Source organism: Hylobates moloch, unplaced genomic scaffold, assembly GCF_009828535.3.
Source record: "Hylobates moloch isolate HMO894 unplaced genomic scaffold, HMol_V3 SCAFFOLD_16, whole genome shotgun sequence".
In the NCBI taxonomy this organism is placed as follows: domain Eukaryota; kingdom Metazoa; phylum Chordata; class Mammalia; order Primates; family Hylobatidae; genus Hylobates; species Hylobates moloch.
The window spans coordinates 50,711,798-50,736,538 of record NW_026652291.1 but is presented as its reverse complement, the minus strand read 5'-3'; the positions used below and the strand labels follow the sequence as shown (position 1 = coordinate 50,736,538).

Genomic DNA, 24,741 nt, shown 5'->3' with positions numbered 1-24,741 from the left:
CTTCCCTTGGTGACTAACATTACAACTGCTAAAAATATATTTTTAAATGTCACTGGTGGTTTAATAAACATGACCAAAGTGGAGTCTGTTGAACTTGAATTCACAGAGCAATACCGCACTAAATATTTTAGCACTTTCAGCACTACACCACTTTTATTGGAGGAAGAAAAAAAAACCAGTATACTGGGCACAGTTCCCTCTCATTCCCAATGCTCCTATGCTTATGAGTCAAATTACTGTACTATTTGAAAAAAATACACTAATTCTTCTCCTTTCCCAGGCCCCTCTGGTTATCTGGCAGTGGTTTTGTGCACGTACTTACACTATTAGCAGTTCACTTTAATATTGCCACAAAAAGGTGGCAAGAAGAAAGTAGAGGGCTCAACCCTTTATTATATTTATTTGACTTCCTAGAAATAATTTTAAATGTAATTAGTGACAAGGAATAAAGTTCACATCTGTAACAATTGAAAATGGAATGTACAAACAAGACCAGACAGACAGACAATGCTACTGGCAGTACGATCGGCAACCAACGCACACACACTGAAGCTCAGCTCCTAATGAGAGTCAGGAACTCTTCCCGAGTCTTTGGATCCTCCCGGAACACACCCAACATCGTGCTGGTCACAGTTTTGCTGTTCATTTTCTGTACACCTCGCATTACCATACACATGTGTCTACAAAATAAGGCAACACAGGTTGTTTAAAGGAGTAGACAGCTGCTGGTTTGGGTTTTAAAAGCAGGCCTAAAGATTAAATCTCAGCTCACAGTTACCAAGTATATCGAAATATCCCTTTTTACACAAATGTTATCTATTAGGTTCATGCAAAAGTAACTGCGGTTCTTGCTATTGAACGTAATGGCAAAAACTGCAATTACCTTTGCAGCAACCTAAACTTTTTGTTCTTGAAGTTGTCTTGCAACTTTTATTCTTATTAGTTGATCCTTAAAGCATCCAAAAAGGGGAAAAATGGAATTTTCTTCTGGGGTGAAAGTAGTATAAAAGGGCTACACAGTTACTTAACTTCTAGATCGAAAGAAAGGCAGAATTCTCACTTGCTCTGCCTTCAGGACCAAGACAGCACTATGCTAGCCTAGGTGTTTAGATAAATGCTCAAGTATACTGGTGTCACCAGGCAGAATTCAGATAATGGTGACCAGGGATCCTGTCTGAGCAACCTGGTGACATTGGATACCAGACATAGAAGAGAGTTCACACCATGTCACAGAACACATATGAACTTTGTCCACACAATAGTGCAATTCTCTTAACTCATGCTAACTTAAAGCAATGTACCAATTCTTGGCTTTATTTTTTAAACGTGTGACAAAATATTTTAAAAACTCGGCTTGGAGCAACAGACAGCTGAAGAAGAAATCAAGAGAAGACATAAAAATGGCTACTGGGGCTGGGCACGGTGGCTCACGCCTGTAATCTCAGTATTTTGGGAGGCTGAGGTGGGCAGATCACTTGAGGTCAGGATTTTGAGATCCCCAGCCTGGCCAACATGGTGAAATCCCATCTCTACTAAATACAAAAATTAGCTGGGTGTGGTGGTGGGCGCCTGTAATACCAGCTATTTGGGAGGCTGAGGCAGGAGAATCGCTTGAACCTGGGAGGCAGAGGTTGCAGTTAGCCGAGATCACGCCATTGCACTCCAGCCTGGGTGACAGAGCAAGACCCTGTCTTGAGCATTTTTTTTTAAATGGCGATTGAGCTGGGTGTGGTGGCTCACGCCTGTAATCCTAGCACTTTGGGAGGCCGTGGCAGGTGGATCACGAGGTCAGGAGTTCGAGACCAACCTGGCCGACATGGTGAAACCCCGTCTCTACTAAATATACAAAAATTAGCCAGGCATGGTGACACACACCTGTGGTCCCAGCTACTCGGGAGGCTGAGGCAGGAGAATCGCTTGAACCCGGGAGGTGGAGGTTGCAGTGAGCCGAGATTGCACCACTGCACTCCAGCCTGGGCGACAGAGCGAGACTCCGTCTCAAAAAAAAAAAAAAAAAAAAAAAAAAAAAAAAAGGCTATCGATTGTTCAAATCTCTACACCTGTGCTTCTAACTCCCTATGCCTCTACAAGCCCCATCCTACCCTCAAAAAAATACTTCTCCCATACTCTGTTCCTATATCAGTAACACAGCAAATGAAAGTGGTAAAAGAGCTTTAGGCTCAGGGATGGAAATCTACAGTTATCATGTCAGTTGTCTGGCATCACCTGGTGCTACAAAATATGAGAAGCACTAAATAGCAAGATCACTTCTAGTGCACCATTATGACATTACTAAAGGCAGATGCGGACTTACGTTGCTTCAACCACTACCCCGACTCCAGCAGGCCGCAAGGCTTCCGTGATTGCTACAGCAATTTGTTTCGTAAGGCGCTCCTGAACTGTGGATGTGATAAGGAGCTCAGTTTGAGAGTCTGACACAAACAGCTGGAAGCTTTTTCTGTCTCTAGAACATTTGAAATCTTAAAAATCAGACTTCTGTGAGATTTAAGAGCCAAGACACACCAGCTGTTACCAGTCTGCTTTGTCTGCTGACTGGGCCACAGAGAGGCCCAGATTCAACTCCCTCACCTGAAGTACAGGGCTAAAGAGATCTCAGAACCCCCTGAAGCCCTCCAGCATCACTGGGGGAAGGAATTAGAATAGCAATTATCTTATACCTGTGCAGTAAGAACAACACAGTACTGGTTACCAAGCACCTCCATGGAGGTAAAGTAGTGCAGCAAATAAATAGCTTGCAACAGGGTTAACAAAGGGGCTGCAGTCCAATTATTGAGTTGTACTTAGAGCAATGTTGAAAACCAACAATTTAACCTAAATAATATAGTTCCTGTCCTGAATAAAATGACTTGTCTTTTAATTCATACAGGAGTATTCACTGCAGCACTGCATCTATCTGAAAACTGATGAAACCCCCCAATGTCTATCAGAGCAGGTATAGGTTACGCCAAGCCATGGCATATACAGTAGAATTCTAGACAGCCACCAGAATGAATGAGATAGTTACATGGATGTGGTTTGTTAAATGAAAAAGATCAGGGAAAAAAGCAAGGCCAATTATGTATAAAACGAGCCCATTTTTGTTTAAACATAATCCAAATAAATTGATTTGAAAATGTAGGTATATGAGTGAAAATGTGAAAGAGTGTGCAAATACAACAATGATTTCTTCTGGAGGCTTGAAACAGTAGACTTTTTATAGTCCTAAAAGGTTTTACATTTTTATAAGTCATATTTATTACACTTGTAATAAAACAAAAAATACTTTTTGTGTAGGAAAAATGTTTTCTGTAGCCAGGCACAATGGCTCATGCCTGTAATCCCAGCACTCTTGGAGGCCAAGGTGGGTGGATCACCTGAGGTCGGAAGTTCCAGACCTGCCTGACCAATATGGTGAAACCCCGTCTCTACTAGAAATACAAAAATTAGCCAGGCATGGTGGTGCACTCTTGAAATCCAAACTACTTGGGAGGCTGAGACTGCAGTGAGCCAAGATTGCACCACTGTACTCCAGCCTGGGTGACAGAACAAGACTCTGTCTCGAAAAAAAAAAAAAGAAAAATGTTTTCTGTTAATAAAGATTTTTAAAGCTTACCTTGTAGTCTTCTACTATAGATTTCTACAATCCTAGAAAAGAAAGAATTTAATCATAAATCATTTGAAGTAAAATTGATAAGCCTTCCTCATAAAACAAAAAGGACATTGTTGAAGCAACAGTGGGCTACAGGAAGAGATAAAGCTTATGGGAAGATGACAGAAAGTTACAAGCACCACAGGGAGATGTAGTCTAAAGTCAACTTGATTGCATTGAAGGATGCAAAGTATTGTTCCTGGGTATGTCTGTGAGGGTGTTGCCAAAGGAGATTAACATTTGAGTCAGTGGGCTGGGGAAGGCAGATCCACACTTAATCTGGGTGGACACAATCTAATCAGCTGCTAGCGAATATAAAGCAGGCAGAAATGTATGAAAAGGCAAGAGTGGCCTAGCCTCCCAGCCTACATCTTTCTCCAATGCTGGATGCCTCCTGCCCTCAAACATTGGACTCCAAGTTCTTCAGTTTTGAGACTTGGACTGGCTCTCCTTGCTCCTCAAGCTTGCAGACAGCCTATTGTGGGACCCTGTGATCACTTAATACACTCCCCTTTATATATATATATATACTATTAGTTCTGTCCTTCTAGGGAACCCTGACTAATACAGAAGACCACCAACCACTACAGAGTGGTGCTTCCTGATGTCCCCAGAAAGAGAATTAATGAGTCTCCAAGTGTGACGTTCACTTAGGAAAAACACAGAAATGAGTAACAAAATTTTAAAGCTCCAAATCATCAATTTTAGATCATGTCTGAAGTGCTTTGATTAATCATATTGTTTTATCAGAGCTTAAAATTCAAGTTAAAAATAAAAAGACTGTTTGTTAATTAATAGCACACCATGGTCAACTACTATACCAACTAAACCTATTAGAGGAATCAGATTAGAACTGATTAGACTTCTTCAGACACCTCTTCATAACATAGGTTTATGTAAGTACTTAGTATGATTAACCCCCAAGAAATAAAAGCCTCCTGATCTTAGCTTATAGCCCAATCTGTCAAGTGATAAATTTTCCCTTTTTTTTTCTTTTGACACGGAGTCTTGCTCTTGACGTCCAGGCTAGAGTGCAATGGCACGATCTCGGCTCACTGCAACCTCCGCCTCCTGGGTTCAAGCTATTCTCCTGCCTCAGCCTCCTGAGTAGCTGGGACTACAGGTGCCTGCCACCGCGCTTGGCTAATTTTTGTATTTTTAGTAGAGACGGGGTTTCGCCATGTTGGCCAGGCTGGTCTTGAACTTCTGACCTCGTGATCCGCCCACCACAGCCTCCCAAAATGCTGGGATTACAGGCGTCAGCCATTGTGCCCAGCCAGAATTTTCCCCTTTCAACATCTTTCATTCTATTTATGAAATGTAAAGATAGCCACGTGACTTACCCATTTGAAGATGACTATTCACACTGAGGACCTTTTCTTTAAATTCATGGCCTTTGATCATAAATTTAAACTCAATTTATGGTTCACCTCCCCATGAGGCATTTCATGGCTCTTCCCCCAACTATGCTTCTCAGAACCGACAACTTGCTCCTTTATACCCGTTACAGCCAACAAAGTCAGTAACAGGTCCGCCACCCCGTTTACCACTCAGCCCAGAGCTCCCTGAAGGCAGAAGCCGTCCTAGCTCTCCTTCATGGCCCCAGCAGTAGTTACTAGGATATTGAAGGAATATATTAATAGCTATATTCTATTGGTATTTTGAACAAAACCTTAGAAAGGAATGGTTTTTAAGCTCCTAGATAGGAGGTATGTCATATTTCTTACTAGGTCAAATTTCTGTATATATTACTTCTGATAGTTTTTCAGGTGATTAGTTTGTTATATACGTAGGAGATGCCATTGATTTTAAAGTTGGTAATGTTTTCCTTCTCGTGTTCACCATTCTTCTTCTGGAGTAGAACTTCAGGTGCCACATTGGACAGTAGGGGTAACACTGGGCACCCATGTTTTGCTCCACACTTCAATAGGGACACCTCTAGGATTTCACTACCATCCACAGTGCCTGCCTGCTTCTGGCAGACAGCTGCTCTCATGGCAGGAGGAACATTCCCACAGATTTTTATTCAGTGCCTACTATGTATGTGATTGTATGGTGAATATGCTCTCTGTGCTGTGACAGCTTATTATTTCTAAACCCGAGTTTATTAGTTTTCTTTTTCAAGTGAGGAGTAAATGTGAAACCTAACACATCTTTTCAGCATGTCACGTAGCTTCCCTAGATTAAAAAAAAAAATCTTTATTTTGCTGTCATTCTTGAAAGATAATTTGTTGAGAGGTATTTGCTGGGAACGGAATTCTAGTTTGACACTGATATCTATCTGCCCCTTCAGTATTGCTGTTGGCAAACCAATTCAGTGTAACTGCTGCTGCCTTTTAGATAATCGATATTTCTTTCTGTGGCTGCTTTTATATTAACTATATTTTATAAGTATATGCTGCAATTTACTATGTTTTATCCAGGTAGGGATTTAATTTGACTTATTTGGAATTTATCAGGCTTTCTGAAGACCGGTATTTTGCATGTGTTCTAGAAACTTTTTTAGCCATTATCTTCTCTAACATTGCATCTAGCACATTGCCTCTGTTATCTCCAGGAATTTCAATTAAGGGCATATTATACCCTCCCAGTCTTCCATGTTTCTTAAATTCTCGTTCATATTTTCTACCTGTCTTTGTGTTGCATTCAGCACAATTTCTTTAGACCTTTCTTCCCAATCACTGTATTTAATCTATGTCTAATCTTTTTAATGAGTATACTGGACTTCGGTTTCATTTTTTTAATTTCTAAAAGTTATATTTCATCCTCTTCCCAATCTGCCTGGCTAATTCTGCAAGTTTCTTATCCCTTCGTCAATTTTTGTTTGTTTTTGGGCACAGAGTCTTGCTCTGTTGCCCAGGCTGGAGTGCAGCAGCACAATCTTAGCTCATTGGAATCTCTACCTCCCACATTCAAGCAATTCTCTGCCTCAGCCTCCCGAGTAGCTGGGATTACAGGTGCCTGCCACCACACCCAGCTAATTTTTATATTTTTAGTAGAGACAGTGTTTCACCATGTTGGCCAGGCCGGTCTTGAACTCCTGACCTCATGATCCACCTGCCTTGGCCTCCCAAAGTGCTGGGATTAAAAGTGTGAGCCACCACGCCTGGTCTCCTTTGTCAATTTTTTTATATATATAGTAGGTCCTTTTTTTTTTTTCCCCGAGACAGAGTCTCCCTCTTGTCACCCAGGCTGGAGTGCAATGGCGCAATCTCAGCTCACTGCAACCTCTCCCTCCTGGGTTTGAGCATTTCTCCTGCCTCAGCCTCCCAAGTAGCTGGGATTAGAGGCACCCGCCACCACATCCAGCTAATTTGTTTTTTTTTTTAATTATTATTATACTTTAAGTTCTAGGATACATGTGCACAACATGCAGGTTTGTTACATATGTATACAAGTGCCATGTTGGTGTGCTGCACTCGTTAACTCGTCATTTACATTAGGTATATCTCCTAATGCTATCCCTCCCCCCTCCCTCCACCCCACGACAGGCCCCAGTGTGTGTTCCCCACCCTGTGTCCAAGTGTTCTCACTGTTCAACTGTCACCTATGAGTGAGAATATGCAGTGTTTGGTTTTCTGTCCTTGTGATAGTTTGCTCAGAATGATGGTTTCCAGCTTCATCCATGTCCCTACAAAGGACATGAACTCATCCTTTGTTATGGCTGCATAGTATTCCATGGTGTATAAGTGCCACATTTTTTAATCCAGTCTATTATTGATGGACATTTGGGTTGGTTCCAAGTCTTTGCTATTGTGAATAGTGCCACAATAAACATACATGTGCATGTGCTGGAGGCATCACGCTACCTGACTTCAAACTATACTACAAGGCTACAGTAACCAAAACAGCATGGTACTGGTACCAAAACAGAGATATAGACCAATGGAACAGAACAGAGCCCTCAGAATAATACCACAAATCTACAACCATCTGATCTTTGACAAACCTGACAAAAACAAGAAATGGGGAAAACATAAATGGTGCTGGGAAAACTGGCTAGCCATATGTAGAAAGCTGAAACTGGATCCCTTCCTTACACCTTATACAAAAATTAATTCCAGATGGATTACAGACTTAAATGTTAGACCTAAAACCATAAAAACCCTAGAAGAAAATCTAGACAATACCATTCAGGACATAGGCATGGGCAAGGACTTCATGACTAAAACACCAAAAGCAATGGCAACAAAAGCCAAAACTGACAAATGAGATCTAATTAAACTAAAGAGCTTCTGCACAGCAAAAGAAACTACCATCAGAGTGAACAGGCAACCTACAGAATGGGAGAAAATTTTTATGATCTACCCATCTGGCAAAGGGCTAATATCCAGAATCTACAAAGAACTCAAACAAATTTACAAGAAAAAATCAAACAACCCCATCAAAAAGTGGGCAAAGGATATGAACAGACACTTCTCAAAAGAAGACATTTATGCAGCCAACAGACACATGAAAAAATGCTCATCATCACTGGTCATCAGAGAAATGCAAATCAAAACCACAATGAGATACCATCTCACACCAGTTAGAATGGCAATCACTAAAAAGTCAGGAAACAACAGGTGCTGGAGAGGATGTGGAGAAATAGGAACACCTTTACACTGTTGGTGGGACTGTAAACTAGCTCAACCATTATGGAAGACAGTGTGGCGATTCCTCAAGGATCTAAAACTAGAAATACCATTTGACCCAGCCATCCCATTACTGGGTATATAACCAAAGGATTATAAATCATGCTGCTATAAAGACACATGCACATGTATGTTTATTGCGGCACTACTCACAATAGTAATTTTTGTATTTTTAGTAGAGATGGGGTTTCACCATGTTGGCCAGGCTGGTCTCGAACTACTGACCTCAGGTGATCTGCCCGCCTCGGCCTCCCAAAGTGCTGAGATTACAGGCGTGAGCCACTGCACCCGGCCTATTTTTTAATATATAGTAAGTCCTTGCTCAAGGTCGACAGGTTCTCGAAATCTATGACTTTACTAAAACACTGAGAACAAAATACATTTTACCCTAGGCTAATTGATACAATAAGAGTTAAGCTCCTACAGCATCTTTCTGGTCACAAAAACGTCAACAAACTTCTAAATAAACACAAAAACACTTCTAATATTAAACACTAAAATAAATGTGAGCAATACATACATTTAAGAAAGATTAATGGAAAGATATTGATTTCCCCAATTATTCCAGTTCAAGGTCTCAAGTGGCTGGAGCTTTTCCCAGCAGTTCAGGGTACGAGGCAGGAACTGACCCTGGACAGGACACTATCCCATTACAGGGCACATACATCCACCTACTCTCACTCCGACTGGGACCACACAGATACACCAAATCACCTAACGTGTGCATCTTTGGGGTGTGGGAGGAAACTGAAGCACCTGGAGAAAACTCACAGATGTGGGAGAAAACATGCAAACTCCACACAGACAGTGGGTCCCAGCGAGGAATTTTTTTTTTTCAATCATAATGAAATGACATTGAATTAAACAACATTATTCCAGGACTGCTATATGCCACTTTGCCTGAAGCCATTTCGCTTCAAGTTGCAGTCTCCAATAACCCATTGACAACGTAAAGTGAGGACTTACTGTACTTGTTTTATATCCTATCTCTGATAACTCTACTATCTGCCCTCTTCCATCGTGTTTGTCTGACTCAACTCATGGTACTCCTTGGAACTTCATCTTTGGGTATCCTTTCAAGCCTGGATAAAAGTGCATCAGAGAACATGCACTAGTTTCTGCTAGCTGCCTGCAAGGATACCTCTATGGGGACGTTTTATTTATTTTTATTTATTTATTTTTGAGACAGTTTTTGCTCTTGCCCAGGCTGGAGTGCAATGGTGCGATCTCAGCTCACTGCAACCTCCACCTCCCGGGTTCTAGCAATTCTCCTGCCTCAGCCTCCTGAGTAGCTGGGACTACAGGCGTGTGCCACCATGCCCAGCTAATTTTTGTATTTTTAGTAGAGGTGGGGTTTCACCATGCTGGTCAGGCTGGTCTCAAACTCCTGACCTCAGGTGACCCACCTGCCTCAGCCTCCCAAAGTGCTGGGATTATAGGCATGATCCACCATGCCCGGCCTTATGGGGTTGTTTGAAACTAAATTATTCCATTTGATTTTTTGAAGGCCACTACAGGTAGTACTAATTCTGATCCCAAACTTTATGAATGTGTCTATGAGTTCTTTTTTCTTTATCCTGCTCTTCCTAGAATAATGCTAATAGGTAAGTATCGTCCTTGATTTGGGATGGGAATAGGGAGGACAGAATCCAGACTTTGGCTTTAGTGTTAATTCCAGTGGATTCTCACTAGAATTGCCTCATGCTTCCCCCAAAGTGTAAAATGTACATATGCAGTATATCTTGATATGCTGTGCCAAGAGGGGCATTATTACAATCTAGTTCACCACACCCAGCATCAGTAGTTGTCAATTTTAATCTAAACCATTCTTACATTCTTGGACTGAACATCCCTGGGTCATGTTGAAAACAGTACTTCTATACTAGCCTGACATTTTAAGATTCTTACAACTACATTAATCAGTGAGATTTGCCTATCATTTTTTTAATGCTAGGCTTATCAGGCTTTGGTATCAAGAATAGGCAGCTTCCTCAAGTTAATTGACACTTCACAGGTTTTTCTACGCTCTTGAATTATTTATACACATGCAAAATTAGTGGTTACTTGAAAGCTTGAAAGAACACTTATAAAACTGACGGGGTCCAGGCACTTTCCCCCAAATCATTAATTTGACCTTTTCTAATGGTTATTAATGTAGGCAGGCTTTCAAACCCTTAGTCCATTCCTTTCTCTCCCCATCTTTTTAAAAACTTATTCAACAAGATGTAAAGATTTATAAAGCATATTTTTAGTTACATATCGTCTCATTCCTAGATATCAGACTCCCCAGCAACCTATGACACAAGATTTTCAACTTGTAGAGTTGTGATTTCTATTCTTTGGCTTTTTCTAAATTATTCTAAATAAGGAGTTTGGACTTTATCTGAAAAGCTGTGGTGAGCCACCAAAGGAGCAGCATGATCCAATCCACACTTTAGAAAGAACATCCCAGCAGCTCATGAGGGCGGACTGAAGGACCCTCAGAGATGAGAGGCAGGGAGGAAGCAGGAGCTTAACATTCCCTCCAGGAGGAAGATAAGAAAGGCACAGCAAAGACCTGCAGCAGGGAGGGCAGGAAGGCAGGAAGTGGGGGTGCTGCGCCTGCCAGGCAGTGAGCACACACAGCAGTGGATGGGTTCTGCCTCACTCCTCACCCCAAAATACACTCCAGATGGAGCAAAGATTTAAATACAATAATGTGGCCATACAAGTACCAAAAAAAAAAAAGTTTGTGACTACAGAAAAGTTTTAAACTTCTTTATGGAAATATAATACTATAAAGCAAAATCAAAAGACAAATGACAAGCTGGGAAGCATTGTCTGTAGCACCTGACCTGACGGCTTTAACATTCGGAGCGTGTGCAAACCAAGAATAAAAAGACAAATAACTCAGTGGAAAAATTAACACTGGAGCTACGAACAGGAAGTATCTGAATAGATTCAACCTCGCTCTATTAAGGAAATGCAAATTAAAATAGATACTATTTTTTACTTATCAGTTTGGCAAAGATTTAAAAGTGTGATGAAACTCAGTGTTGGCCCAAGTGTGGAGAAACATACACCACCCTTTACCTATGTATCTATTTATTAAAGTATAAACTGGCATGGTCTCTTTGGAGAGCAATTTCATAATATCAAAAATTCGGCTACCCTTTACCCATCAAGTTCCATACTAGTAATTTATACTTCAGATAGATTCAAAGCACACAAAGATAATAAAATTTGTTCACCAGGGTACTTTTTTACTTTTTGGCAAGTCTCAGACTGCAAACTGTACTTATCTATAGCAAACACTGGTTAAATGAATTGTATTAATCAAAGAAATATTCAGTAGCTATGAAAAGAAACTTGGACTTTTTGGACTAAAAGATGTCCAAAGAACTTCAAGGTATTTTAAATTTTTAAAAAGCTGGCCAGGGCCGGGTGCGGTAGCTCACTCCCGTAATCCCAGCACTTTGGGAGGCTGGGGCGAGCCAATCACCTGAGGTTAGGAGTTCAAGACCAGTCTTGCCAACATGTTGAAACCCCATCTCTACTAAAAATACAAAAATCAGCTATGCGTGGTGGTACATGCCTGTAACCCCAGCTACTCAGGAGGCTGAGGCAGGGGAATCGCTTGAACCCAGGAGGTGGAGGCTGCAGTGAGCCCAGATAGTGCCACTGCACTCCAGCCTGGGTGACAGAGAAAGACCCTGTCTCCAAAAAAAAAAAAAAATAGCTGGCCGGGTGCAGTGACTCATGCCTGTAATCCCAGCACTTTGGGAGGCCAAGGCAGGCTGATCACTTAAGGCCAGGAGTTCGAGGCCAGTTTGGCCAACATGGAGAAACCCTGTCTTTACTGAAAATACAAAAATTAGCCAGGCATGGTGGTGCACATCAGTAATCCTAGCTATTGGGGAGGCTGAGGCAGGAGAATCACTTGAACCCAGGAGGCAGAGGTTGCAGTGAGCCGAAATCGCACCACTGCACTCCAGCCTGGCCGACAGAGCAAGACTCCATCTCAAAAAAACATAAAATAAAATAAAATTTAAAAAAGCAAGTTGTAGTACAGAATATAAGATATGATCTTATGTTTGTGCTTGCATAAATATTTTCCAGAAGGATAGTGAAAGAAATCTCTAGTTCTAACTCTGGAGAATGAAAATAGGTAAGAAAAGTTTTCACTGTATTCACTCATTTGTATTTAAATGGTATGTTGCTTTTATAGTCAAAAAATAAAATAAAAAAAAAGACTGCTCCCTCTGTAATCTAATACCCACCTCACCTTTCCCCCTTGTCTAACTCTTACTTCCATCAGTCAATCTGGTTCCCATCCACTGGAATAGGCCTTGCTCCTACCCTCTGACTGGTCTTTGCTCATGCATTAACTATACCTAGAGAAACCTCCCCCATTTAGAATTCTGCTCATCCCTCCATCTCCAGGTCTATTCACCTGCCAGGCCACAGCCATCATGGCTCCTCTGAACTTGGAGCTACAGCAGGCATTTCCATGGCACTTGCAGTCTTGCCCTGTGCACTCTCCTTGAGGGTGGCTGCTATGTCCTGCTTCTTTAGCCTCCACAGTAGCTGGCACAGTGCCCACCCAACAAGTCAGCCATGGCTACCTGAGATACTACAACTCTAAATTCAAGATTTCATACATTTATTTATTTATTTATTTATTTATTTATTTATTTATTTAATTTTTGGTGACACAGAGTCTTGCTCTGTCATGAGACCGGAGGGCAGTGGTGAAATCTCGGTTCACTGCAACCTCCGCCTCCCAGGTTCAAGCGATTCTTCCATCTCAGCCTCCCAAGTAGCTGGGATTACAGGCGAATGCTACCATGCCCTGCTAATTTTGGTATTTTTAGCAGAGACGGGGTTTCACCATGTTGACCAGGCTGGTCTCGAACTCCTGACCTCAAGTGATCTGCCCACCTCAGCCTCCCAAAGTGCTGTGATTACAGGCATGAGCCACCTCACCCAGCCGACGCTCAGTTATTTCTAAGGGAAGAAAATGAATACATGTTCAATAGCTTTTCAGCAACAAAAGAAAGTTCTATTCAAACTAAGTTTATTCTAGAATTCTACTAGAGTTGAGCCAGATCAACTCACTTCTGGCATTTTCTTGTTACTTAAGGCTTTACTGCTTGATATTTGACTTCACTGGCACTGAAAGGTCATTCATTTAAAGGCAAGCATATAACAAACTTCACATACAAGATTAAAATGAGCGGTGAAGTTTTGCCAAGACATTCAGCTTTTATTCCTCTTCATTCCCTAAATATTCTTACTTCTTATAAGGAATAAGTAGTTGGATAAAATCTTAGTCTTCTTTTCTATTTAATAGACTCTTTATTCAAATTTTTTGCAAAATATCTGAAAGCAACATACACTTGGTTCTTTGGCTTAATGTTCCATTTTATTCTTAAATTTTAATCCTATTAGTCTAAGGACAAATCCCCATGCTAATAATCAACTCCTTTGTATTGTTTCATAAAAGCTTAATTATTTGAGATCTTTTCCTTTCACTTGGAAAGGAAATAACTAAGATTATTTCCTTCTATCACCAGGTTGCCATTTATTGTACGATCTCACTGAATCACTCAAGAGGCCATTTCCCATAAAGTGTTAATCATAATCAACAGTTGGTTTTTCAGAGAAGGCTGTTACATTAAGACCAAGGCCTAATGTGATCTGCCAAGCTTTTTTACACTATGAAACTATCCATTACACCTTTCACATATGGACAGTCTGTTATAGGCATCAGCAGTGCCAGAATTTCTATATGGGCAAGGTATAGGGTTAGCAATCTTGCTGACAGGGAGGGCCCCAGGGGACTGGGCCTACAGCTATGTTTGCACAGTAAGCATGCTGATTTTACTTAGACTGTATATTATAAAACCGTAAGAATAACCAATTTTAGTAAAGATACTTTTACTCACAGTTGACATGAAATTGGTTTAATGCATTATTAGTTGCGAGTAAGTTACTGGGAAGGGAGTTGTTAATAAAAATTATAGTAAGATTAATTACTCCCAATCACTACCAATACACTTTTTCTCAGCAACTTTTCAGCACTGCCACCAGGGATGGATCACACGCAAGCAGCCAGAATGTTTCTGGATTTGTGCTAAGAGCCTTATTCCAGTGAAGCAATTACAGCTATGATATAATATCCTTTCATGGTGCCAAGCAGCCCTATCTAATAGCAAAATAGCTGAGCAGGAATGAGGTCAGAAACTGGGGAAGTTAAGTTTGTCTCTTCTACTCACTTTCTTATTGATCCCCAGAGGAAATGAATGAGAAAGTGGAAGTGAAAACAAAGTAAAAGGAACAACTTTAGAGGGCAGGTGTCAGATTGCTGGGGTGGTTTTTACAGATTCCAACACAGAATTGAGAAATATCAGGACCACCATTTCACAACTGTGTTAAATCCCAGGGCCTGCATAAAGAAACAGGAACACATCAGAGCCACAGCACAGTCAGCTGGTCACAGAGACTCATTTATTCTTCTTCTTTTATTTTTATTTTTTTGAGATAGCGTCTCACTCCATCACTCAGGCTGGAGTGCAGGGGCACAATCTTGGCTCACTGCAACCTCCGCCTCCCGGGTTCAAGCAATTCTCCTGCCTCAGCCTCCTGATTAGCTGGGATGACAGGTGTGCACCACCACACCCAGCTAATTTTTGTATTTTTAGTAGAGATGGGGTTTCACTATGTTGGTGAGGCTGGTCTCAAACTCCCGACCTCAAGTGATCCGCCCGCCTCAGCCTCCCAAAGTGCTGGGATTACAGGTGTGAAAGACGGCACCTGGCCGAGACTCATTTATTTCAATTATGATATGGCCACTATAACCTCAAGTTATTCAAACTTACCTTGATTATTTTTGAAAAAAAAAGAGTAGGAACACTTTACCCCACCCCTTCATCTTGTTTTTAACTTTCTCTCTCTCTCTCTCTACACACACACACACACACACACACACACACACACAATCTCCCAGTATTTCCTCCATCACCCAAAATTCACTAACTTTATATGAAGAAATAACAAGGATATTTAGGGGCAATAAAATATTGGTGGCTGGGGCCTACCAGAGATATCTGAAAACAAACCCCCATGTTGACTTTCAGTTAAACACAGATGAACGTGTATGTACATCACCTCTCCTAAAACCCAAATAAAAAAGGCAGTAAGGGAATTTTTTAAGGCATGAACCCACAGGATAAAGAACAGAAAAGAAGATTGTAGCAGGAAAGAGAAATGAGAGCGAGGAGAGTGAACACTGTATCAGAACAAAGCTGTGCAAAGCCAAGGCAGGCAGTCTTGTGTTTGCAGAAACAAAGAACCTAGACGTGAATGGACTGGCCTGCAGGACCCCTGAGAGATGCCTGGAAGCATCCAGTGCACAGCAAGGCAGGGTTGAGGCTGGAGATCCCACAGGGAAGTTTCATTACAAGTCTGAAAGCAGTGTTGTATGAAAGGAAAGAAGGTGAACACTCCCCTTGACAAGGATAGAAGAGTCCACAGACCTGACAACAAGTCTGACAGCAGGACACTGCAGCTACAGCCCTGCCCAGCTTCTTCCCCAACCCCTCGCTGTTAGCTAAACCCCCCTTAAAGGATGGGGCTGGACTGAAGGTAAGCTCAGGACCTCTCCAGTCAGAGAAGGCTCTGCAGAGAAAGAGGTGAGCTGAGACTTCCAGGATGTATGTATCTGTGGAAGAAAGGGTGGGAAGTGCAAGAGGAAGCAGGCAGTAGGGGACGAGAAGGAAGGGGCATCTGTGTTTCAGACCCTCCAAGTCTGCGCCTCTGCAACTATAAACTTTAAGTTGCAATATGACTTCCAAGTTAGATCCATACAGGTAAAGAGAGAAAGCCTGATGAGATAGATTCTCAGCAGATGAGGGCAGGTCCTATAAACCTGTATTCTTGTTCACTGCACAGTCACACTTACCTCGCAAGTTTGCTGAGGCCAAGGACTTGCTTGTTAGGAAGATAACCAATATGGACCTTCAGAGAAGAGATGGAAGTCATGAGCTGAGTGAAAATACAGTGCCTTCTTTGTGACAAAATAAGGAAATATAGAAAGACTATAGTATACTTATATGTAATTTATCATGACAATGTATTACCTTGAAAACATCTGGAACTGTTAAGGCTTAGAAAATGAAACATTTATATACGTATTTTTAAAATTACATACATGCAGTAAAAGCAAAATATGTACGTATGAGTCTATTAATCAAATAACAAACTTGTACAGTTGTCCGTTGGTAAATGCAGGAGATTGCTTCCAGGACCCCGTGTATACCCAAATCCTACATAGTCAAGTCCTGCAGTTGGCCCTGCAGAACCTGCGTATATATGAAAAGTTGCCCCTCCATCTATACAGGTTTTGTATCCTGCAAATACCGTAGAATTTTTGATCAGTGTTTGCTTGAAAAAAAGCCATGTCTAAGTGGACCCATGCAGTTCAAATTCATGTTGTTCAAGAGTCAATTGCATGGCCCTGACTTACCTGTGAAGTTGAACTCTTGACACAAATCTGAAAGTTTCTTCTTTATGGAGGAGAAACATTCTCAAGAAAAGGCAAATGATCTCATAGCAACATTAAAATGTATACAGGAAAGCCTCCTTTAAATGGCAAAAACTGTAAGCATAAGTATTGCCATTCCACACATCACAGCAGCCTTAAGATCCCACCACAAAGCCCTGCAGCACAGAAGGTCTCCACGCCCTTTTGTGCTTGGCTTCCTGGTTTCTAAGCTGCTAGAGAGCGCACCATCTTCCTTTTTTTTTCTTTTTTGAGATGGAGTCTCACTCTGTCACCCAGGCTGGAGTACAGTGGCCCAATCTTGGCTCACTGCAAGCTCCGCCTCCCAGGTTCAAGCCATTCTCCTGCCTCAGCCTCCTGAGTAGCCAGGACTACAGGTGCCCGCCACCACGCCCAGCTAATTTTTTGTATTTTTAGTAGAGATGGGGTTTCACCGTGTTAGCCAGGATGGTTTCGATCTCCTGACCTCGTGATCTACCCGCCTTGGCCTCCCAAATTGTTGGGATTACAGGCGTGAGCCACCATGCCCGGCCCCATCTTCCTAACAGGAGAAAAAGGGCACTGCTACCACCATGGCTTGGCAAGAACCTGCACCCTAAGAACCAAGTTTTAAACGACCGAATATACAGCCAGGCCATTTCTGTCATCTTAAATGGCACCAATTAATATCAAATATAAAAGTTACTCTTTTTGGGCCAAATACTACGTACGAAAAACATTAGTTCTCTGAAAAGATTAATAGAGTAAATGGTCACTTGTAGGCAATTAATTAACCGAATATAAAATTAGAGACTCAACAGCATCATGGTTTGCCAACACTGTTTTCATTGTTCACTTACTATTTACATAATTCACCTACTAGTACTTAGTGATTTTTTTTCCCCATCCATTGGCACTATGCTTTAGGAATTTGAGAAGTCCACCTCATTGCCTTCCTGGTTGGCAGGAGGAAAAAGTAAAATAGCACCTGAACATTGAGTATTTCAAAGAAAAATTAGAGAGTTAAAACTTTCCCATGAACCAAAGTCTTCTATGCTGTCTGAAATTTTTACATTTCTATGCAGACATAGAATTTGTTTATTGTTTATACTATTTTTGGTCTTAAGATCCTAGGTAATTTAAATGTCCATTTCACAAAATCACCAAATAGGCCAGGAGTGGTGGCTCACGCCTGTAATCCCAACACTTTGGGTGGATTGCCTGAGGTCAGGAGTTCAAGACCAGCCTGGGCAACATGGTGAGACCCCATCTCTACTAAAAATACAAAAATTAGCCAGGCGTGGTGGCGGGTACCTGTAATCTCAGCTATTCGAGAGGCTGAAGCAGAAGAATTGCTTGAACCTGGGAGGCGGAGGTTGCAGTGAGCCAAGATCATACCACTGCACTCCAGGCTAGGCAACAAGAGCAAAACTGTCTCAAAAAAAAAAAAAAATCACTAAATAATATATTTTTTAAATAAAGGTAGCAAAAACACAAACACTGAGGACGTAATAGCAGAAAGTAACAGGATAAAATGGTGACAGGCTGAGTACAGAATCAGTGCCTTGGATCTGGCTGCAGCCAAGCCACTAACTCACTCTATCCTCTTGAACAAGTCATAGGCTTTCTGTGTCTAATTTGCTCACCAACAGATTCCCTTTCAAAGATTCCTTCATCATTAATTGCAGGATTACCAGATAGGATATGGCTCCTGATGTGATGTATCTGGGTTTTCTGATTGTTTTATCTTCTTTTCTTTTTAGAGACAAGGTCTTGTTCTTTCACCCAGGTTGGGGTACAGTGGCATGATCATAGCTCACTGTAACCTCAAACTCCTGAGCTCAAGCAATCTTCCTGCCTCAGACTCCCAAAAAGTAGCTAGGACTACGGATATGCACCCACCACGCCCAGTTAATTAAAAAAAAAAAATTTATTTTGTGGTAGAGACAGTCTCACTTGCTGGTCTTGAACTATTGACCTGAAGCTATCCTCCCACCTTGACTTCCCAAGTCGCTGGGATTACAGGCATGAGCCACCTCACTCGGCCCTGATGTGATATAATATGAAGTCTTCAGCACCCTCATGAAGCACTACTTTTTTTTTTTTTGACAGGGATTCACTCTCTTGCCAGGCTGGAGTGCAGTGGTGTGATCTCGGCTCACTGCAGCCTCGACCTCCGGGGTTCAAGTGATTCTCCAACCTCACCCTCCCGAGTAGCTGAGACCACAGGTGCATGCCACCATGCTAGCTACTTTTTGCTTGTTTGTTTGTTTGGTTTTCGTTTTTTTTTCGGTTGATTTTTTTTTGGTAGACACAGGGTTTCACCATGTTGCCTAGGCTGGTCTCGAACTCCTAAGCTCAAAGCGATACATCCACCACCTGCCTTGGCCTCCCAAAGTGCTGAGATTACTGATGTAAGCCACCATGCCCAGCCCTTATGAACTACTTTTATCAGAAATGTTTAGCCCTAGTCTCATGAAACTTTAGATCCAATCTAGTTTATAGGAAATCCAGAGGCTGAAGGAAATAAATCCGGAAAGTGGGACACTCTGCTGAACAGCTGGCCTATTCTCTTTTCAATAGAGAATGTTATGGGTGGGAGCACTATTTTAGAACAAAAGGGACTTAACAGGTATAACCAAACGCAATGTAAATACAAATGTGTGACTCTCCATTGGATTCCTGGAGTAAACATTTGAGACAATTGGAGAAATTTAAATATAAATTAGTTATTAGATACTATTTAAGAATTATTGTTAATTTTGTGATAGTGCTACTGTGGATAAGTAAGAAAATATTTTAGGGCCGGGCGCGGTGGCTCACACCTGTAATCCCAGCACTTTGGGAGGCCAAGGCGGGCAGATCACGAGGTCAGGAGATCGAGACCATCCTGGCTAACATGGTGAAACCCCGTCTCTACTAAAAATACAAAAACAAAATTAGCCAGCGTGGTGGCAGGCGCCTGTAGTCTCAGCTACTCAGGAGCCTGAGGTGAGAGAATGGCATGAACCCGGGAGGTGGAGCTTGCAGTGAGCCGAGATCATGCCACTGCAATCCAGCCTGGGTGACAGAGCAAGACTCCGTCTCAAAAAAAAAAAAAAAAAAAAATGCATGCGCATGTACGCCAAAAAAGTATTGATAGCAGTATTGTTTGTAATAGCAAAAAAAAAAAAAAAAAAAGAGGCAACAATACAAATGTCCACCAAGAGCAGAACAGATAAATTGTGGTATATTTGTACAATGGAATAAGATATAACAATGAAAATAAACTACAATGACAGACAATGACATCGATGAATCTGACAATGTAGAACAAGAGAGGCCAGACACAAAGAGTACATATCGTAGAATCTTTCCACTTATATATAGCTGAAAAACAAGAAAACAAATCCATAGGGTTATAAATTGATAAACTGGTACAAAGGATGGATTAGAGATTAAGAAGAGAAGAAAAATGAGGTGAGCTTCCAGGATGCTACACATATTCTAGTTGTGGGGTTTTTGTTGTTGTTTGTTTGTTTGTTTGTTTGTTTTACAGGGTCTGGCAGTCTGGCTCTGTTGCCCAGGCTAGGATATAGTGGCGCAATCTCGGCTCACTGCAACCCTTGCCTCTTGGACTGAAGCCATCCTCCCACCTCAGCCTCCCGAGTAGCTGGCAGTACAGGCATGCACCACCATGCCCAGGTAATTTTTATTTTTATTTTGGTAGAGATGGGGTCTCACCATGTTGCCCAGGCTGGTCTTGAACTCCTGGGTTCAAGCAATCCACCTACCTCAGCCTTCCAAAGTACTGGGATTACAGGCATGAACCACCGTGCCGGCCTATTCTAGTTCTTGATCTCTGAAGTGGTAAGGAACACCCTTAAGTTTTGTGCATTTTCTGTCTATATTTTATTTCCATAAAAAAGTGAAAAGATACAATACTTTAACAAAGAAAAAAATGAAGCAAATGTTAACACTTTAACTTAGTTGATGAGTATATAGGTATTCATAACACTACTTCTTGTAAGTCTTCTGTTTAAAGATTATTAATAAAGAATCGAAATTAAATAAAATTATGATGGAGGTAGGGGAATGGGACAACTCTGTTCTATACCACATGTTCTCAAAGGTATGTTAAGTAGTCATTCCTAGACAACATCTAATAACTAACTCAGATTTAAATTCCTCCAATTGTCTAAAATGTTTTACTTTTGGTTTGTTTAAACAGGAATCCAATGAAGAGTCACACATTTGTATTTACACTCCATTTGGTTATACCCCTTAAGTCCCTTTTGTTCTAAAACAGTGCTCCCACCCATAATATTCTCTATTGAAAAGAGAATAGGCCAGCTGTTCAGCAGAGTGCCCCACCTTCTGGATGTGTTCCATTGAGCCTCTGGATTTCCTGTAAACTAGATTAGATCTAAAGTTTCATAAGACTAGGACTAAACATTTCTGACAAAAGAAATTCACAGAGGTGCTGAGGAATCTAATGCATTAGATTCACTTTTCCTAATATAGAAAGGAATGGAAACAAATCCACAAATACCATAACCTCTGTCACAAGAAATTCTGCAATTATTGTTGCTCATGACATGCCATACATACATATCTATCTTGGATCAAACATTATTCAAGTTAAAATAAAGGGCATCTCTAGATTGGGGTGCTAATAATAAATAAATAAAGGGTAAAGGTTTTCAGAGCTTTTAGTAGCTACAAAAAAAAAAAAAGAGAGAGATGCTACTTAAACCTCATTATTTTAACCTATGAACCTGGTATTTAACATGAAAGGCTTCTCCTGGGAGCCTTCTGCTACTTTGGTTTTGTTTTTTAAGTTTCAAGTTATTAGTCAGGTTAATAAAGAATAACCATATATGTATAATTGTAAATACCTGGGATATCAGGAATTGGCAGCTAAAAATTTTAAATATAATTATTCTGATTGAAAAACTTTCATTATGTTTCAAATTGCTGGGAAACAATAAAGAGAACCTTACCTTTCCAACAAATGGAACCAAGTGATGCTCACACATGGAAAACATGTCTATGTCCTTCACGATCACCATCTCATCATGATCTTCATCAAATATAGCATCGTTTAGGACATCTGAAATCAGAGGCTTGCTTTAGTAACATTTCCAATTTTATAGAAAGGTAGAAATATAGATAAACATGAATAGACAGTCAACATAAATGAATGTTAATCCTCCCTAAAATATTAAGGGAATACAAATTAAAACTAGATATTTTTCCTTATCAAAGTAGCAAAGTCTTTTTCTGTGACATTTAAAAATCCTTGATACAGTGTTACATGAAAAATGCAGGATTATGAACATATTTGCAGTATGGAAGAGGAAGGAGAACGGAAGGAGGAAAGGAAAAATTATACCAAAATAAAACAGTGGCTATTTCTGGCAGTAGAAATGGGCCGCTTTCATTTTCTTCCTTACATTTTCTTCTACTTTATATTTTGTCTATAATCAATATGTAGAAAACCATAGCTGAGAAAAAGACTAATCCTTAGCCCTCTGACATCTGAGGCCAGATCCAGACACCTGTAAACTTGACCTCTATTATCGATTCCCCAAGTAATTTTCTACATTTGTAAAGTGTTCTATATATTGTAGGCTAGCATCAGACTTATTCTAAACAGTTGCCTTCCTAAGGAAATAAATCCTACAGTTGGCGTGTATATGCCTCTCTGGGTAGGCTTTGGAAGATAAGCAGTGTCTTGTTTAAGCTGTGGACCCTGGCACTTCCAGCCAGACATACAATAGACGTTAAAAAAAAAAAAAAAAAGCTTTATTTTTAAAAATTGCACTGACTTATCCTCAACTATGCTACGTGCAAAAGAAAAGATTAATTAGATGATACCTGAGAGCACTCTGAGCTTCCTAACACCCGGTGACTGCAAGAACATCCTGTCCCGGATGCTGAAGAGGGATAGAGAGAAATAAGCCACAATCCCCACCAATCATAATATAGCCAAGCTATTGATAATAGGCAGGTACCCAAACAACATTGTAGATAAATGCCATATGACATGGAAACTTCTTCAGCTATATTGTCAAATGAGAAAAGAAGCTACAAAGAAATACAGTAGGATTTCATTTTTGGAAAATAAATATATACATAGAAAAAAACTGTACTGATACCTAGACAGCTTGGCAGACTAGATAAAACAAGACACCTAGCTGAGTAATTTCAAGGATTTGGGGGATATGCAATATACATAATAGAATTAGACAGAGAAGGGAAGGGATGTATTAGAGCTTTGCACCTACAGCTCTTTCCCCTCAGAAACGCAGGCGGCTGAGTGAGTCACAGGAAGATGGACAAAGGTCCACCCACACTGCCTGACCTTCAGTGGCTCCACTGCTACTAGAATAGGGGGCTCACAGAGACCAAGTCATCATGTAAACCACAGTTATTACCCCGAGTCAGGCTATTCAGAGATACATTTGACTGTGTCATAGAAAAGTCATTAGTGTGGTCAAGAAAGGTGAACATGGCAGGGTTAGACACATACAAACACAGACCCCCTGGTAGAAGTGGCCGATAACATCCCAGGAGGAAAAGGCGCAGTGTCACTCATTGAGTGTTTCTTCTACCACAGCACTTTTCTATTCTGAATATTCTGCCCCACCTTCAGTCATATTTCTGAAAAGAAGACCAAAAATAGATCCTTAATGTTTCCAAAAGTTTCTTGGATTTCTCCCCAAGATTTTAATATGGTATGATTGCCACATATAGCTTACTAAAATCTTTAGTCACACAAGATATATTCCTGGAAGGAAAAACAAACCAAAAAAGTGTCTTAAAGAAAAAACAAGAGAGAAGCATTAAATATAGGAAGCATTTGTTTTCTCTGGCAAAGAATGAGAGAGTCCCCATCCTAAGCTCTGACGACAACCATATGGCCCATCAACTCAGGCGAAGTGAAGATCTGGCTCCAGGCTGGGTGCAGTGGCTCACGCCTGTAATCCCAGCACTCTGGGAGGCAGAGGAAGGTGGATCACCTGAGGTCAGGTGTTTGAGACCAGCCTGGCCAATATGGTGAAACCCTGTCTCTACTGAAAATACAAAAATAAGCCGGGCGTGGTGGTGCATGCCTGTAGTCCCAGCTACTCGGTGGGCTGAGACAGGAGAATTGCTTGAACCCGGGATGTGGAGGCTGCAGTGAGCCGAGATCATGTCACTGCACTCTAGCCTAGGCAAGAGAGAGCAAGACTCCATCTCAAAAAAAAAAAAAAAAAAAGATCTGGCTCCATCACTTACTAGTTATTGGGCCTTGGGCAAGGTACTCTGTACCTCAATCTTCACGGCTATAAAATGAGCATAAAGTGCCTACTTCACAGAGTGTCATGAGGATTAAATGGGCACATGTGTTTAGAACTATGCAGGTGGAGCAAGTGCTAGTTATTGTTATTACTATTATTATTACAATTAAGATTGAGGGAGTTGCAAAGCTATGTATCTCCCATGCATATTGAGGTACATCAAAATTTAAAAAGCAATAATTTGCCTTAACAGAGTACAGAAAAGGAAAAATAGTAACTTAGTGGAGAAACCTGGCAGAGGCTACCTTAACCAAGTGATCGAGGTTAACTTTGCCAGTAACAGGACATACTGACATCAGGTAGCTCCTGATAGGACACCATGAGAAGGGCACATCACTTCTGCGGTATTCTTCCCAAAAATCCATAACTGCAGCCTAATCATCAGACAAATCGAGGGACACAAAATATCTAAACAAGCACTCTTAGAAAGCATCAGGCCAGGCACAGTGGCTCACACCTGTAATCCCAGCACTTTGGTAGGGCAAGGTGGGAGAATCACTTGAGCCCAGCATTCTGAGACCAGCCTAGGTAACACTGCAATATCCCACCTCCACACAAAGTAAGAAAAAAATTAGCTAGGCACGGCAGCACACTCCTATAGTTGTAGCTATT

At 41.1% G+C, this 24,741-nt stretch overlaps 1 protein-coding gene and 1 pseudogene across 1 annotated transcript in view; one reads left to right on the top strand and one right to left on the bottom strand.

The window, feature by feature from the left end:
- Positions 1-276: 276 nt before the first annotated feature.
- The window catches only part of GCH1 (GTP cyclohydrolase 1), a 59,237-nt gene continuing 34,772 nt past the window's right edge, over positions 277-24,741 (bottom strand). Inside the window, exons 2-6 of the mRNA XM_032180294.2 lie at positions 21,787-21,896; positions 16,226-16,281; positions 3,614-3,645; positions 2,315-2,399; positions 277-680 (exon numbers count right to left, since the gene is read on the bottom strand). Coding sequence (XP_032036185.1) covers positions 554-680; positions 2,315-2,399; positions 3,614-3,645; positions 16,226-16,281; positions 21,787-21,896 — 410 coding nt within the window. The 3' untranslated portion in view covers positions 277-553. The remainder of the gene's footprint in view (positions 681-2,314; positions 2,400-3,613; positions 3,646-16,225; positions 16,282-21,786; positions 21,897-24,741) is intronic.
- On the top strand, positions 15,739-15,855 carry LOC116456482 (U6atac minor spliceosomal RNA; annotated as a pseudogene).